This window comes from Trichosurus vulpecula, chromosome 9, assembly GCF_011100635.1.
Source record: "Trichosurus vulpecula isolate mTriVul1 chromosome 9, mTriVul1.pri, whole genome shotgun sequence".
NCBI classification, from domain to species: domain Eukaryota; kingdom Metazoa; phylum Chordata; class Mammalia; order Diprotodontia; family Phalangeridae; genus Trichosurus; species Trichosurus vulpecula.
The window spans coordinates 156,766,111-156,784,789 of record NC_050581.1 but is presented as its reverse complement, the minus strand read 5'-3'; the positions used below and the strand labels follow the sequence as shown (position 1 = coordinate 156,784,789).

General features: G+C 36.4%; 1 protein-coding gene across 2 annotated transcripts in view; it reads left to right on the top strand.

Annotated features, from left to right (window-relative positions):
- The window catches only part of GRM7 (glutamate metabotropic receptor 7), a 1,033,386-nt gene that overhangs the window by 698,890 nt on the left and 315,817 nt on the right, over positions 1–18,679 (top strand). For both annotated transcript variants that reach the window (XM_036739727.1, XM_036739726.1), the window contains exon 7: positions 3,686–3,825. In XM_036739727.1, coding sequence (XP_036595622.1) covers positions 3,686–3,825 — 140 coding nt within the window. The remainder of the gene's footprint in view (positions 1–3,685; positions 3,826–18,679) is intronic.

Below are 18,679 nucleotides of genomic sequence, written 5' to 3'. Positions count from 1 at the left end.
TGACCTTGACCTTCCCCATTGCTGCTAAAGGGGTGGTTCTCCAAGTAACTAAAAGAATACTGCCCAGCCAATATGATTGGACTCTTGAAAATGGGGTCTAAATGGACTATTTTGTGTACTGATCATGTACATATTGAAAATATTTTATTAATATCTATTAATTTATATCACCTACATTTCCCATTGTATCTCTCTTCTCTCCACCACTTAGAGAACAATCTATTATAACTAAAAAATAATTAAAAGAAGCAGGAAAACAGTTAAGCAAAACTAACCAAAATACCAAAAAAAGGTTTGATATTATTTGCTTTGAAATTAATATGTATATATATATATATATATATATATGTATATGCATGTATATATTTAAAATGCTAGGTGTATTTGAAACATGTAAATTAGAATTATATTAATGGTCACTCAGAATCTCAGGATTACAGAATATCAGTGTTGGACAAGAACTCAAAACCCATCATGTATCAGATTCGATTGTCTAGCTTTTGACTGATGAATTCTAACGAGAAGACCTACAATGAGGTAGCTCATTCCACTTTGAAATTGCTCTAATTAAATTAGGAAGCTTTTCCTTGCATCAAATTCAGATCTGTCTCTGGATTCTAATTTTGCCTTCTGCAGCCACGTAGAAACAGTGGGATAAATAGGATAAACATGTATGTGTTTGAAAAATATTCAGTCCCCCATGTAACGTTAATGGGGAATAAGATCTTCCCCGCCCATCAATAGGTTTCATGTGGAGCCCATTCAGGGAAACTTGCTTGCTTGTAGGACACCTTTTGTTAATTTTTAATTAGGCACTGAACCTATTAGATGAAAGAGTATATATTCTGAGAGATGAGTTTTTGCTTTAGAGGCTTGCTTATGAGAAACATGTTGTGATTCCCTGGTCGAGACTCTGAGTGGCCGTATGTTCAGAGCTCCCAAACTGCTCAGAGGTGAAGGCTCTCTCAATTCAACGATGGATATAAAAGCTTTGATTCAGGCAGTAGAGCCCTGTCTCCTGGTCTTTATTTCTCTTCTCTATATGTCCTCTGTCTTTTATGTAATTAAAAGAAGATTATTGACCCCCTTAAGATAAGACCCTTAAGATGGCTGAAATAGCAGCCATCTTGGGTGTGCCAGTATGGTTGTTACTACACTGCACCAGCCCCACATCTTTTCCAGACTAAATACTCTGAATTCCTTCAAATGATTCTCATGCGATGTAATCTCAAGGTGTTTCTCTTATCCTGCTTCACTCTTCTGGGTGCTCTCCTGATTACCGATATCTTTTCAGACGATGTGGCACCCAGAAGTGAATAAATTTATCCACACATTTCTGACTAAGAGAAAGTATGAAAGAATCATCATTCAGTGAGGCCAAGATACCATGTCTGAGTGTTGTCTAAATCATGTAGGCCTTCTGTAGGACTGCATAGCACAATATTCACTAAAATATAGCTTGTAGCTAACAGGAACCTCCAGATCTTGGTCTTCAGAATGCCTCTTTAGTGATATTTTTCCCATCTTCTACTTGTACAGTGGATTTTCTTTTAACTCAACTATAAGACTTTACAAAAGAAATATGACTAGGATAAATAGGTCAGTTTTTTGTTAATCTTAATATTTGTTAGCCCCTTTCAAGCATACATGTGTGTATATATATATATATGTATATATATATACACGTATATATATATATACACATATATATAATATATGTATATGTGTGTGCCTGTATGCATGTGTGTATGTATATGTATGTGTATCCATGTATATTCATCATGTGTGTATATAAATGTAAACACATATGTACACAATACATATATAAATGGTGTGTGTATGTACCTATTGTACATATGTGTTTTCTGGTTTCATTCATCTGTCATGACACTTTAAAAATTCCAAGTTCATTAGATGCAAAGGCTTTGAAAGCTCACATTGGGTAGTGGCCTACATTCTATCCCTTATACTTTAGTGCAAAAATATTTCCTTTCATTTAATCAGTATCCAGTTTCTCATTTACATTAAACCTAAGAACCTTGCTTAAGTCTCTCTTTTGAAACATGTGTTTCACTGACTACCTACCATTTAGTAAGGGATGATAATACAAAACGAAGTAATAATCTTAAGCACTGATGTAGAAACTAACTTCTTTAAAAATTCTTTAGAAGAATGAAGTTAAAAATAATAAGAGAGAGAAATAGAGTAATGGATAACAGAGGATTTTGTCCTAATCCTTAGCCATGATCTTGGTCTTTTCTTTCGGATTTTAAACTATTTTAATACATTATTAAATAAGTGGGCTTTTGGGGGAAATCATATAGAACTTAGTCAATAGCTTCTTGAAATAATTATTCTACAATTCTAAATCATATAGAAAAGCACTTCAGATTGTTTTTTGTAAGATTTTCTTTTCACACTAATAGATCACATTTGCTCTGATCAGAAGGCAACATCTATATATAAACAGCTTGCATTATATTTCATTGTAAACAGCTTCTGTGATGTTTGACACATGTCTGCATATAAGTTTATAAGTTTATGCATGTATATATCAGAAGTATTTTATGTAAGTAGTATACAATATAGTATACAACCTTATCAACAACCAAGTAGTGAAATTTCTGCAATGGGGAAAAAATTAGAAAATTAATCAATGAAGGTTTCTGTTTATGTCTTTTCAAGAAGAATAACCATTAGTTAACTTAAGCAACTCTTTGCTAAGAAAATATTGGCTAGGTCTAGGCCTCGACTCATCTCGTTGAGTATAGCATGTAAAGATCAAATGTGCAAAAATTCAAACATATAATCTTAGTTACTCACGACCACTAATGTCTTAATCAGCATGTTATTTATAACCAACAAATTGTTGGCCATGACAACAGAAGTGTAAACAGAAGGTTATTTTTACAAATATCCTCATAACCCCCCCCCCCATAGCCATTAGCTACTATTTAGTTTTGGATTGTGACATACATAGATAGAAAGAAGAATGTGTTACTTATATGGACAAAATAAAAGCAACATATAAATATGTGAGTATATTCAATCATGAATGGTCCTGTTGTAAAGTTAGCCTTAAATGATTAGAATTTTTACAGTAGAATTGAAAAAAAAATGTAAAGATGGAGAGGGGAAGGGATATTCTATCCATCTCCCTATTGTTTCTTCTGTTCTTTTCATCCCGATTGCATGCAGATTACTGGAATAAAAACATATTGTGGAGGAGGAAGCTATTTCTGGATGCCAGTCAAGGCTCACAAACCTGGGCTGTCTTCTGACGGCAATATCTCTGAGAAGCAGATGGAACATTTTCTGGGAAAAAATCATTTAGAGGCTCCATTCACAGGGCTGATTTCCACTAAAGAACTCCCTCAAGAGGTGGGGAGGGGCGGTAGGGTGGAGAAAGATTCTAATATTTCACACTGTGTGTACAAAGCAAGATGAAAGCAAGGTTTGGTGTTTTCCCCCTGTCTTCATCCTCCTCCCCAGCCTTTTTTAAACCAGCAAGCAGGAGATGAAATCACCCCACCATCTCCTAAGCCTTCCATTTAAAACACCATGGTGTTGGAAGGCTTCTCCACTTGCAGAAATTCTATTCTCAAGTCTTTTAGACAAAACAAAAGTAATCAACTGAGTTTGGTTTTATGAACTCTGGTTCCTTTCTTGCTCTTGACTCCTTCAGGCAGTGCGGGCACTCCAGTGACATTTAACAAAAATGGGGATGCACCTGGACGTTATGACATCTTTCAGTACCAGATAACAAACACCACCAATCCTGGCTACCGCCTCATCGGCCAATGGACTGATGAGCTCCAGCTCAATGTGAGTTCAATTTCTTCTTCATTTGCATTAGTATGCGCTAAGTTGGTTGATCTTTAAAGGTGATGAAGTGTATAACTTTCCCTTGCTTTCCAAATTCAAACATACATATGCTTGGGCATAGGTTTTTCTTTTTCTTTTTCTTTTTTGCCTTTGTTTTTTAGTGTGTTTGTATGCTGAAACTTAAATGCAAACTACTGATTCTTCACTTAACTGCCTGGTCTTTGCATTAGCCTCGTAACAACTGCAAAAAGCATTGAACTATACTTTATTACAAATGTTTTCTCTGATTTGTTCTGTGTCTTAGCTAGTCATTTGGATTTGGTTTGGGGTTTAACTACACTGGACCTCTCTGTTCCCCTCTCTTCCCTTTCTCTTCTCCCTCTCTTCTTTCCCTCTTCCTTCTTCTCCCTATAAATCTGACTGCATCTTTATTTGAGCTCTTCTTCTCCTTCTGTAACCTAAGGGCTATGTTAAAGATAAACACTATTTCATTTAGGCCTTATGTTATGCTTCTGTGTCTGATGGCCACCATCACCTCTTACAGGATTACACTAGGCCACTGATATATACATATACATATACATATACGTATATGTATATGTGTGCATATACGTATACGTGTGTATGTATGTGTGTGCATATACGTATACGTGTGTATGTATGTGTGTTTATATATACACATACATGTAAATTATTATTATTACTGGGAAAAATATAACAACAAACAAAAATTAATAAATCACAATCTGTTGTCGTAGTTAAAATGCTATATTCAGAATAAGGAAGACATAGATAAGAATCCCACCTCCGATACTTGACTTGTGACCCTAAGTAAATCAATTAACCTTTCTAATTGTTTGGTTTCCTTTTCTGTAACATGAGTGGGATTAGATTTGATGTCCTTCAAGGTCCCTTTCAGATCTAATCTATGATTTTATGATCTTACTCCCAAATCCCACTCCTATTATGGGGTGGCAATTACTGAAATTTCTTTAACATATCACTCAAGCCTCATTTTTTAATGCCAAATACCTTTGATGACCATGTCGACAGACATCTATTAAATAAATACAATCTGCAAGCCACCATGCTAGCCAGCAGGGATACAAAGGTTAAAAATTCCAGTCACTACCCTCAAAGAACTTACATTCCATTCAAGGGACTATAGCATGTGTATAATCCTATTTTTATATGTGGTTTGCTGTTGCTTCATTAGATCTACACTTTGGGTTCCCTTAAAATCCTGAAAATCTCATTAAAGGGCATTTTTTTTCATAGTTGAGAACCATGGTAATGTGTTGTCTTGGGGATATGAAACCCTCTAAGGGGGTGATCAGACTTCATAGTCCTGGGCAATAGACAACAACTGACATAAAACTGAGAGAATCAAATGGTGCAATTTCTTTTTAAAAATGTATTTATTGTTATGAGCATTTATTATATCTTCCTCACACTACCCTTCCTTCAACAAGAAAAAGAAAAAAAAATAATAAAAATAAAGAAAAACAAAGAAGCATAGTTTAACAAAACAAACTCCCACACTGGCCGTGTCTGAAAATGAATGTCCCCTCTGTTTTAATTCCATCTCCTCTCAGGAAGTAGATGAGTGGTGTATTGTATCTTCAGACTTTTGGATTTGTGGTTTATAATTGCAAAGATGAGAGTGCCAACATCTTTCAAAGTTAGTTTTTTCTTTATAGTGTTGTATAACTGTTCACTTAATTCTACCCACTTTACTCTGCATCAGTTCATAGAGGTTTTCCTGGTTTCCTTTGAAGCTGTCCTTTTCAGCATCTCTTATGGCGTAATAATAATCTCTTAGATTCATATGCCCTAATTTGTTTAGATCTTCCTCAATGGGAAGATAGCTTCTTACTGTTCAGCAGTAGGCAACTACAAAGAGAGCTACTATGAATATTTTTTCTACTCATAGGTCTGTTTCATCTTCCTTTGATCTTTTTGATGTATAGGCATAGTAGTAGTATCATCAGGTCAAAGGGGAGCAGTTTAGTAACCTTTGGGGCACAGCTGCAAACAGCTTTCCAGAATGACTGGACCAATTCACACTATACTAGTGGGCTCCACTATACTACCATGCCTATTTTCCACAACTGCTCCAACATTTGCCATTTCCTTTTTTCTCCCATGTGTCACTCTGATATGTATGAGGTAAAATGTCAAAGTTGCTTTAATTTGCATTTTTCTAATTATTATTGATTCAGAATATTTTTAATATGGCTGTTGATAGTTTGGATTTCTTCCTTTGAAAACTTCCTCTTCATATTTTTAATTGGTTAAGTTTCAGTGAAATAATTTTACATGATTTTTATATGTAGTTGCATATTTTTCTCTGATAAAATGTTTTCATGTTAAATCTGAATGTTTTTTGTTCTCTCTTAGTTTATATATAATACTTTTGATATCTTTTCTTTGTGAGTTCATGAATTTTGCTTTTAATAGGTTTCATCATATGTTTAATAATGAAATCTTGCCTTCATGTTTGAAATAATTTGATACTATTATATTTAGTAAATTATATATTTTAAAAGTTTATAAAATATGTCTATATCTATCTATCTATCTATCTATTCATCTATCCACCTATCTATCTGTCTGTCTGTCTCTCTGTGTCTGTCTATCTGACTGTCTATCTGTCTGTCTATCTATCTAGCTGGCTAGCTAGCTAGTATTTGCTTGGTATTAGGTAAAGGAGAGGTCCAGGGGTCATTAACCCTATCAAAATCATACCTACGGTGGTGTATGTGTATGTGTGTGTACCTTTATTGAGGGAACTGAGAACATGCTGAGTAACTGTAGGATGATTAGAAACTTCAAGATTTCTTCTACTGTTGGGTTTGTAAGAGTCATAACCATTTCATTAAGATTCATTGGCACTCTTTTGGAGGCAAATCTAATCAAGGAGAAATCATAGTTTGACATAGTAAAAAGAACTCTGGCTTAGGTGCCATTGGCCTTGGGTGTTACTCCTGGTTCTGTTACGCACTGGTTGTATAATCTTTGGTATATCACTTTACCTGTCTAGGCAACTAGTTTCTTTATCTGTAAAGTGAGGCAGTTCAATTAGATGGTCTCTACAGTCCAGAAGCAGCAGCATCATCAAGGTGGCCAAGAGTATTGCCCTCATCTGGAAGGAGACACTTCCTCTTCTCTCCAGTCTTGGCACTTTAGTTAGCCAATTCAACTTTACACTGTCCTCTGCTCTCTAATAATGCTTCGTCCATCTAGGTGGCACAATGGATAGAGTGCTGGGCCTGTAGTCAGAAAGACTTATCTTCCTGAGTTCAAATCCTGCCTCAAGCACTTATTAGCTGTGTGACTCTGGGCAAGTCACTTAATCCTGTTTGCCTCAATTTCCTCATCTGTAAAATAATTTGGAGAAGAAAACAGCAAACTTCTCCAGTACCTTTGCCAAGAAAACCCCAAATGGGGTCATAAAGAGTTGGACATGACTGAATAACCACAATACTTCGTCCATTTATCTATTGTCCCTTACCCATGACCCAACCTCAGTGCTGGATTATTCCCATCATCTGTCTCCTCCTTCCTGCTAGTGATGCTGTACAGAGCTGAAGGAAGTCACAACTTTGCTGACTGGGTGCATTATAAATTCATGTATTCCAACTTTAAGTAGGCCCTCCCCACAGCAAGGAAATTCTTTAATTTCTCCCTATTTGATTCCTCATTTCATTCCCCACAAAAGCTTTTTCAGTCATCTCTCTTAATCCTACCGCCTAACCAACCCCATCCAACTTATGATCATGCCTCTTATTTTACTATGTCATCCTCTAATCTCTCTTCCTTTCCTCCAGCTTCTGACAGTGAAATAGCCTTTCTCCTTGATTCTATCCTCTCCCATATTCTCCAGGATATTGAAGCCTCAATAATTCTTCTCCTCTCTTAATTTTCAGTCTCTATCTACTGGTTCCTGAGCTATTGATTTTAAACATTCTGAAATCTTCCTAGTCCTTTAAAGAAAAAAAGTCATTCTACCCTACAGGTTATCTTTGTTTATCTCTCACAGCCAAAGGTGGGAATGGAAAAAGTAAGAAGGAAGCTTTCTGTACTCTGTAACTGTACTGTCTCTCTTCATACTCACTTGTCATCCCTTCATAGTCTGACTTCTGACCTCATAACTTAATTAAAAAATGATTGAAAGGGAAAGCAACAAATGTTGGAGGGGATGTGGAAAAATTGGGACCTAATTCACCATTAGTGGAACTGTGAACTTATCCAAACATTTTGGAGAGCAATCTAGAATTGTGACCAAAAAGTTATTAAATTGTCTATATCCTTTGACCCAACAATATCATTACTAGTTCTATTTCCAAACATGCTTAAGGAAAAGGAAAATAACCTATATGTTTGTGGTGGCAAAGAACCAGAAATTGTGAGGATGTCTATCTATTTTGGAATGGCTAAAAAAGCTGTATTATGTGATCATGATGGAATACTAATGTTCTATAAGAAATGATAAGCTCAGTGATTTTAGGAAAAACATGGATAGACTTGCATAAAATAATGAAGAGCAAAATGAGCAAAACCAAGAGAACATTGTATATAGTGGCAGCAATATTGTTTTAAGAATAACTTTGAGTGGGGCTGAGCCAAGATGGTGGCATGAAAACAGGGACTCCCTTGAGTTCTCCCCCAAATCCCTCCAACCACCTGTAAAAATGACTCTAAACAAATTCTAGAGCTACACAACCCACAAAATAGCAGAGTGAAACAAGTCTCCAGTCCAAGATGGCCTGGATGGTTGCTGGGAAGGGTCTATTGCACCATGCTGGAAGTGGAGCATAGCCCACCAAGTACCACACCAGAACAGACTGGGCCAGAGAAGACCAGATGAAGCAGGCCTCAGAGCATTGATTCACTGGCAGCTATGGCAGTTTCTACTTCTCAACCCACAAACGCCAAGGACAACATAACAGGTGAGTGGGAAAACTGTTGGACTCAGGTGAGAGAAGGACCTCTGGGGTGGCAGAGGTAACTGCAGTGGTGGTGGGGGTGACAGCAACGGCATTGGTGGCTGCTTCTGGAGCTCCAGGCCCACAGACAATGGAGGGAAGCAAGCGGCTGATCAGAGCGGGAGTGTGACAATCTCTTTGCTGATGCTGAGGCAGGGTTCTTTTGCTTTGCAATGCTTGGATCTGGGTTGCAGTCTGGTTTTGTGGTCATTGGGGAAAGAGGAGCACTGGTGAGGCAGAGCTTGTGGTAGCTCTGGAGAGGGCATCCTCCTGGTAGTTACATGGCAGAAAGGAGTGCTTGTACTCACAAACCAAAGGACAGGGCAGGAGAGGAGTATCATAGCACCTCAGGATAGAAGTAGCTCTTAAAAGAGCAGTGCAAAACCCCTGAAGCTTGGGACAGAGCACTCTCTACTCTGGAAGCCTTAATAATCTGACAAAGAGCTCAAAAGTCAAGTAACTGGCTGGGAAAATGAGCAGATAGCATAAAAGGACTCAGACTATAGAATCTTTATTTTTTGGTGACAAAGAAGATCAAAACATACAGCCATAAGAAGTCAACAAAGTCAAAGATCCTACATCAAAGCCCTCCAAAAAAAATTTGAATTGGTCTCAGGCCATGGAAGAACTCAAAAAGGATCTGGAAAATCAAATAAGAGAAACTGAGGAAAAACTGGGAAGAGAAATGAGAGTGATGTAAGAAAATCATGAAAAATGAGTCAATAGCTTGCTTAAAAAGACCCCCCAAAATACTAAAGAAAATAACACCTTAAAAAATAGACTAACCCAAATGGCAAAACAGGTCCAAAATGCCAACGAGGAGAAGAATGCCTTAAAAAAATCAGAATTAGCCAAATGGAAAAGGAGGTCCAAAAGACCACTGAAGAAAATACTGCCTTAAAAATTAGAATGGAGCAAGCGGAAGCTAGTGATTTTGTGAGAAATCAAGCAATTATAAGGCAAAACCAAAAGAATGAAAAAATGGAAGGCAATGTCAAATATATCAGTGGAAAAATCACTGACCTGGAGAATAGATCCAGGAGAGATAATTTTAAAATTATTGGACTACCTGAAAGCCAAGATCAAAAAAGAGCCTAGATATCATCTTTCAAGAAATTATCAAGGAAAACTGCCCTGATATTCTAAAACCAGAGGGTAAAATAGAAATTGAAAGAATCCACTGATCACCTCTTGAAAAAAGATCCCCAAAAGAAAAGTCCTGAGAATATTGTAGCCAAATTCCAGAGCTCCCAGGTCAAGGAGAAAATATTGCAAACAGCCAGAAAGAAACAATTCAAATATTGTGGAAACATTATCAGGATAATACAAGATTCTAGCAGCTTTGACCTTAAGGGATCTAAGGGCTTGGAATATGATATTCTAGAGGTCAAAGGAGCTAGGATTAAAACCAATAATCACTTACCCAGAAAAACTGAGTATAATACTTTAGGGAAAAAATGTATATTCAATGAAATAGGAGACTTTCAAGCATTCTTGGTGAAAAGACCAGAGATGAATAGAAAATTTGACTTTCAAATATAAGAATTAAAAGAAGCATGAAAAGGTAAACAGGAAAGAGAAATCATAAGGGACTTGCTAAAGCTGAACTGTTTAGATTCCTACATGGAAAGATGATATTTGTAACTCATGGGACCTTTCTCAGTATTAGGGTAGCTGAAGGGAATATACATACATACATACATACATATATATATATATATATATATATATATGTATATATATATATATATATATATAGACAGAGGGCACAGGATGAGTTGAATATGAAGGGATGATATCTAAAACAATAAAATTAAAGGGTGAGAGAGGAATATATTGGGAGAAGGAGAAAAGGAGAGATAGAATGGGATAAATTATCTCGCATAAAAAGTGATGAGAAAAAACTGTTATAATGGAAGAGAAGAGGGAGCAGATGAAAGGGAATAAGAGAATCTTGCTCTCATTGGATTTGGCTTAAGGAGGGAATAACATATGCACTCAATTGGGTATCTTACCCTACAGGAAAGGAGGCAGTCAAAAGCAAACACTTTTGAAAAGGGAAAGGGTCAAAGGAGAAAATTGAATAAAGGGGGACAGGATAGGATGGAGGGAAATATAGTTAGTTTTTCACAACATGACTATTATGAAGTGTTTTGCATAACGATACATGTATAACCTATATTGAATTGCTGGCCTTCTCAAGGAGTGTGGGTTGGGAGGGAAGAAGGGAGAGAGTTTGGAACTCAAAGTTCTAAAAACAAATGTTTAAAAAATGTCTTTACATGCAACTGGGAAATAAGATATACGGGTAATGGGGTATAGAAATTTATCTTGCCCTACAAGAAAGTACGGAGAAAAGGGATAAGGGGGAGGATTGGGGCGATAGTTGGGAGGGGAGATAGGGGAAATGGGCATTTAGAAGTCATGCCATCTTAGGGTAGCGGGGGAGGGTAGAGATGGGGAGAAAATTTGTAACTAAAAATCTTCTGGAAACGAATGTTGAAAACTAAAAATAAATTTTAAAAAATCAAGAATGAAAAGAAAAGAATAACTTTGAGGGACTAAGTCATTTTGACTCTTATAAATACCCAAATTAACTACAAAGGACTTATGAAGGAAAATCCTAACTGTATCCAGAGAAAGAACTGACAAAAGTATGTATAGAATGATCTTACATATAAATGTATATATGTATGTGTATGGATAGATAGATAGATATAGATATACACATACATATTTGCTTCTAATGTAGCCATTTCTAGGGCAGGAGGGTGGGAAGGTAAGACAAAAAGAGAAAAAAAGTAAGTTACATGATAATTTTATTATATATTTAAAAGGAGTAGCAAGTTGTACAAAATAGATTTGCAGTGTCATGTGCAATTATCTTTTTTGTTTTGCTGACCTCATAACTTGAAGAAAACTGTTCTATCTAAAGTTACAAGTGATTTCCTAATGTCCAGAGCCACTGTTATTTTGTTTTGTTTTGTTTTTTTAATCAGTCGTTATCCTTCCCATCTTCTATGCTTTATTTAACAGTGTTGACCACCTACTACACTTGCGTACTGTCTCCTTTCTGGGCTTTTATGATATGGTCTCCTGGGTCTCCTCTTTCTTGTCTAACCACTCTTCAGTCCTGTCTGCTGGTTCATCATCCATATCATACTTCCTAATTTTGGATCTGTCCTAGGCCTCCTACTCTTCTCTAGACTCTGTCTTGTTGACCTCATAAGTTCCTATGTGTTTAATTATCTTTATCCTGATGACTCACAGATGTGTATCTAACTTAAGTCTGCCTTGAGCTTCAATCCTGTGTTACCAAATACCTATTGGATATTTCCAATGTCCCTGATACATCTGAAACTCATCATGTCCAAAACACAAGTGCTTACCTTTTCCTTCAAACCCAAACTTCACTCAAACTTCCCTATTTCTCTTAATAGACAACAACAACAATATTCTTCCAATCCCCCAAGCTAGTCACTTCAACATTCTTCAAACTCTCTTACCACACATATACAGTCAGATACCAACCCTGCTATTTCTACCCCCGCAACATTTTGACAATCCAACCCCTTTTATCCAACAATACAGCTACCACTGTTGTTCAGTCCCTCATTGCCTCTCACCTAGATTGTTGCAGTGGCCTTCTAATTGCTCTCCCTGCCTCAAGTCTCTCTCCACTTTAATTCATTCTCCATAGTGTTGCCAAAGTGATTTTCCTTAAGTATACTTCTGTCCATTTCAGTTTCTACTCAATAAAGTCTAGTGGCTCCCTATAGCCTCTGTGATCAAATCTGAACTCTCCTGGTTAGCTTTTCAAGCCTTTTCTAGCCTTGGCCCAACCTATAATTTGAGCCTCATTGTACATCACACTCTTCTTGCACTCTGATCCAGCCGAGTTGAGCTTCTCTGATCTCTTCCCACACACTTATCTTCATGCCTTGACACTGACTGTCCCCATGCCAAGAATGTCCTCTCACCTCATATCTGCACTCTACAGGGCATTCCTTAAGTCTGGACACATAGGCAAAAATGCATATTTTCAAGAAATGAAATGAATAAAATTTTCAACAACATTTTATTTAATTGGAATATTAACAAATAACATCTTCAATATTATTTCCATCATTTGTGATGCAAAGGTTGATGCGCTTTGCAAGATTCACATGAACTCGATGCAATAACTCCACATTGTTGTGAATTTTAGCACATTCACTCTTTATGCATTCAATTAAGTGTGTTGCATCTACGATTTTCATTAAGTACACCTTCTCCTTTAGCACAACCCAGAAAAAGAATTCAAGGGGGCTAAGGTCTGTTAATATTCCAGATATTTCAAAATATGCATTTTGCCTATATGTCCAGACTTTAGGGACACCCTGTAGAATCCATTTCCACTTTCATGATCCGCCTCAAGAACTATCTTCCAAATGAAGCCTTTCCTAAAGCCCCCATTTGCTAGCATTTTCCTTTTCAAACTACCTTGTAGTTAGCCTTTGCTTTTATTTGTATTTATTCTCTTGTTTCTCCACATGTACTTATATATGTACTTGTTGTCTGCCTCATTAGAATGTAAGCTTTCTGCAAGTAAAGATTGTTTCCTGCTTAGCACCCAGCATAGTGTCAGGGACATAGTAAGCATTTAACAAATAGGATTTGCTTGAATGTTTTGAATTCTATTATCTATGATCCTATGACCAAATAATGTTCAAAGCTTCTTCTATCTCAAACATCTTACAATTGTATAATAGATCTCAACAGAAATATGTACTGGCCTTAAAAATAATTCAGCAGTTATTAAAGCTCCTTTATACACATAAAACTGGCTAAGCATGGGGGAGGAAAAGTAAAATTTATCTTAAGTATAAACATATGGCATTGAAAATAAAGTCAAGTGGGCATTTCCAAGATGCATTTATATTTATGAATTATTACTAAAATATGGACAATCACATGTATGAACCCAAGCAGTAAAAATTCCAAACCAGCACAAATATCAAAAACAGAACTTTATACCAATTGGAAAATTTTTTATGCAAAGGAGGACTATAGCTAGCTGCATAAATCAGATGTAAGGCAAGCTGAAAAATACAAATCTGCCACATGGTGTTCAAATACCTTAGTGTTGAATTAAAATCCAACCTTGAGAGAGCCCCAACCTATCTTTCCAGGGTAGTATAACAGATAGAACTCTGGGTTTGGAGTTAAGGCACTCAACTTTTAATCCAGCCTCGGACACATACCAGCTGTGTGCCCTTGGGTCATAAATGTGGACCTGGAAGGAACCTTAAAGCTCATCCAGTCATTCCAGTCATTCCCACCCCTTCATTTTATAGACGAGGCAGCTGAGGCCCATGGAAGTTCAATGACTTGTCTATGTACCTTCTTGGAGCCTCAGTTTCTTTGTCTGTAAAATAAGGATAATAATGCATGCAGTAACTACCATAGGTTTGCTATGAGATAAGCACTATACTAATGTGGATTATTATTATCATTATTCCCATATGCCGGTATACAATCTCATTCCACAGACTTTGATCAAGCATTTGTCCTAGATAGAACACTGTGCTTGATAGTGGGGTATTCTGGAATATTGGCGTGTACAGATTCAGGGTTTAGGGAAATTTTAGTTACTGTCATGGAGCTTATAATTTGGGAAAGGATAAGGAATAGACACATATCTTTATTATACAACATTCCCCTAAATTAATACTGTGTCTATATCTGTGTCCCTAAATACCTATTTTCATTGCATGACAGTAATTCCCTTGAAGCATGAGCCTCCCCTGCCAACTTGAAAATGGGGGGAGGGGACTTTCAGTAGAAGAATAGGCTGCATTGGAAGAATCTACTCTGAAGTGCATGTTATTTATTTATTGAAAAGAGTGGGCTTTGTGAGTATATTGATTTTTCCAATATCATCACAATTAATAAGGAAAAAAATGGGTGGAATAATTTCTGATGACCTAACAGAAACCTCCAAGCAGAGACAGCATTAGAACCCCCAGCTCCTTAATATTCACTATGTTATATAGAAAATGAAATTGAATTTTTGTTATAATGACTAATTCTATTTTTAAAAATCCAAATTGCAGGATTGGAGGAGGAATGTTAGGGACAGAGAGTAAAATCTAAACTGACAAAATGTGGAAAAGGAGACTTTTTTTGTAATATCCCAGTCTCTAGTAATCTCAAAAAAAGTATGCCCCATTTGGAAAGCAATTGTGAATTTGTCTTTATCAAATATGCATTTTCAGATTTTGCTAAAATCAAAGCAGAATGCTACAATCTGAGAAATTAGCAGTGATGTCATCCAAAATAGTTCTACAGATTTCTCAAAACAATTTGTTTGTTTCATTACATTCATCTGCATAATGCAGACTTGGGAGACAGTGAGTTAATTGCCAGGATCATGTGAATTATCAAGGTACACTTTTCAATCTTATTACTTACTCATCGCTATCTATTCAACTACTAATCACTTGATTATGTTTCATAATTGGAAGATAAAAATAGTCCTTAATCTAAGAGCACTTATACTTTACGCTGTATAATGTCTAGCTTGTAGTTATAGTTAGTCATGAAGAACTAGCTAGAAAGGAAAAACAATATATTTTCAAAAGGCAGTACTTCTCTAAGCAAGTCAAACGGGGGGTGGGGGGTGCTAGTTAACACATATTTTCTTTGATTTTTCACCCCTAACCGAACCAGTTTCTTCAGTTTGTCAATAGTTCTTTGACAATTCGGTGATATTGAGCCTTCAGTGTTCAGATTTGTCTGATAATTTGAAACTCCTTTGGAGGAAATACCATTATTACTATTGTAGCCTGGGAGTTATGCTGAAAGATTGTTTTGTTTGTTTGCTTCTTTTTACTACTTTGGGCTGACTCAACACATAAAGTCATGAGTCTCCTCTTGTCTGGATAAGGTTTTCACACTTCCTATGGACCCACAGAAAGGAATGAGTGTTCTCATGTTACCAGACATTAGCATGGGGCAACCAAAATAGAGAGGCATATCATTGGCTTCTACATTTTCTTCTCCAAATTCTAGGGAAGTAGAGTAGGCTAAGCCAAATTAATAGGCTGGTCAACTACCTGACTCAGCAAAGATATAGATATAGATATAGATATAGATATAGATATAGATATAGATATAGATATAGATATAGATATAGATATGGATATGGATATGGATATGGATATGGATATGGATATAGATATATAGATATATAGTATATATATATATATATATATGAATAGAGTTTCAAGCCTAAAGTCCCATTCAATGCCAGTTCATTAAACCCATTTGAGATGATGATAAATGAAGGAGGCATATATTGAAGTCACTCTGCAAATCATGTCACCTTGGTTGGTCCAGGAGGTTCAGGGTTGACCTGGGCCACACTGGTTCTGGTTTTCATTGTGGAGGTCCTTGGTATTCGGTATTTCAGGGTCCTAACAGCATAGGTTCTCTAACGGTTCTGATGCTAGACATTGGAGCTAGGCTTTTGGTCTGGGTTCTGACTTCACATTCTCTGGCCCACAGAGGTGCAGACCCATTTGTGGTTTTGATTCTTAGCAATACCAGTCCTTAAGGCCTTTCCAGTTGTAGGACTCTATCATTCCATAAAATTTAATGAGTATTTAATAGGACTAAAGGAAAATGTTATTAGATGTAGAATAGAGAGAACAGAAGCAGGAGAAGAACAGTGTGTACAATTACCACAATACTTTAGACAAACAACTTTAAAGACTCCATAACCATAATCACCACAATGACCAGCCAGGCTTCCAGAGGACTCATGATGAAACCTGCGACTCATTGTCAGAGAGTTGAGGGACTCAAGATGCAGAATGAGACATACGTGGGTCAATTTATTTTGCTTAATTTTTTTTCCCCTGTGGGGAGGGGGAGATAGGAGAGAGAGAAAATAGATAGTTGTTAGAAAAAAATTAAAAAGTTAAAGTGTTTGATTATGGGACCACAAAGCTAAAGGTAGAAGGAAACACAGAGGCTATATGTATATGTGTGTATGTATGTATGTGTGTGTGTATATAGTACAATGCCTTCATTATATTTTATTTTTCATTTTTTTATTTTATTATGAACTTAATAAAAGCAGTTCTACAACACAGTAGGATTTTAAAAAGATGATTGCACATGAAACTGCGAATCTATTATTTACAACTTGCTATTTCTTTATATAATAAATTCATCATGTAACATTTTTCCCTTTTTTCTTCCCTTCCCCACTCCAGAAACTGCTACCGTTAGATACAAATATTTGTGTGTATGTAAAATCATTCTATATGTACTCCTATTTATCAGTTCTTTCTCTGGATGCAGATAGCATCTTCCTTCGTAGGTTCTTTGTAGTTAATTTGGGCATTTATAAAAATCAAAATGACTTAGTCACTGAAAGTTGTTCTTAAAACAATATTACCATATACAGCATTCTCCTAGTTCTGCTCATTTGGCTCTTCATTATTTCATGCAAGTCTATCCATGTTTTTCTAAGATCACTGAGGTTATCATTTCTCATAGCACAGTAGTCAGTACAGCACATCACAATCATATACTACAACTTGTTCAGTCATTCCCCAATAGACAATCATCCCTGCAAATTTCAGAGGAGTAAAACCACTTGTCTAAGGTGACACAACTAATAAGCATCAGTATTAAACTCAGGTTATTTGATTGCAAAGCCAGAGCTCTCTCCACTAAACAATGCTGCCTCCATGAGCATGACAAGACAGACATTGCTAGGAAGCATTACTTTTGAAAAGGACATGGGAGCAAAGATAACCTAAGCTGAGAAGTCAGTTTGGGGAAGGCCAGAAGAAGACAGGATCACCAATGTACTTATTGGCTGAGCAGTGAACTGTTCCAAAGCTAACCAATATATCAGCCAAATCTAACATTATATACAGTGTTACATACACATAGTGCCCTTTCTCTTTAAAGAAAGGCTCCTTTGAGGACAGGTGTGATAATTACAATTTTATAGCATTCCATTTCAATTTTTGCTGCCGATGTTATTCTCAGCTGGGTGGCTGCTGAAATCCCTTGAACTCCAAAATCTATTGATTTTGAGAAGCTAGGACAATTTTGGAAAGCAATATAGAATTATGCTAAGAAAGCGACTAAATTGTCCTTACCCTCTGAACCAGACATCTATCTGCTATGCATATAGCCCAAGATGGTCAAAGATAGAATAAAGGTACTATATATACCAAAAGGTTTATAGCAGCTATTTGTGTCTTATCAAAGAACTGGAAACAAAGTACATGAACAATGATTTGCAACGGTGCATGAATGTAGTGAAAAAGTAGGTTATTGCAAGAAATGATGAATATGACGAATGCAGAGGGCCTTGGGGACTTTTATATGAAGTGATACAAGATGAAGTAAGCTAAACCATAAAATGTGATGCATAATGACTACCACAATATATATATAGAAAGAGCAACAACATTAACAAAAATGAGAAGAGAATGTTGTGAAATTCTAATGACCCCCAAGGAGCTTTCCTTTTCAGAGGCAAGGTAACAGGGATATAAAACACTGCATATAATATTGGACTTAGTTAATATGTTGATTAGTTTTGCCTAATTTTTTCCTCCTCTTCCCATTTCCTGTATGCTTTTTTTCTTGTTGTATTTTGTTGTTGTTGCTAGTGGGATTAGCTAGTGGGGGGAGAGGAATTAAGATGATAGAAAAACAAGAAACTTTTTTTTAAGAATGGGCAGGGTTTAGTGTATCACAATAGCAATGTCAATCAACAATGTAATATGATAGACACACAAGCTAACACTATCTTAAGCAGCTTTAGGAAGAGCATGGTGTAGAGGAGAAAGGAGGGG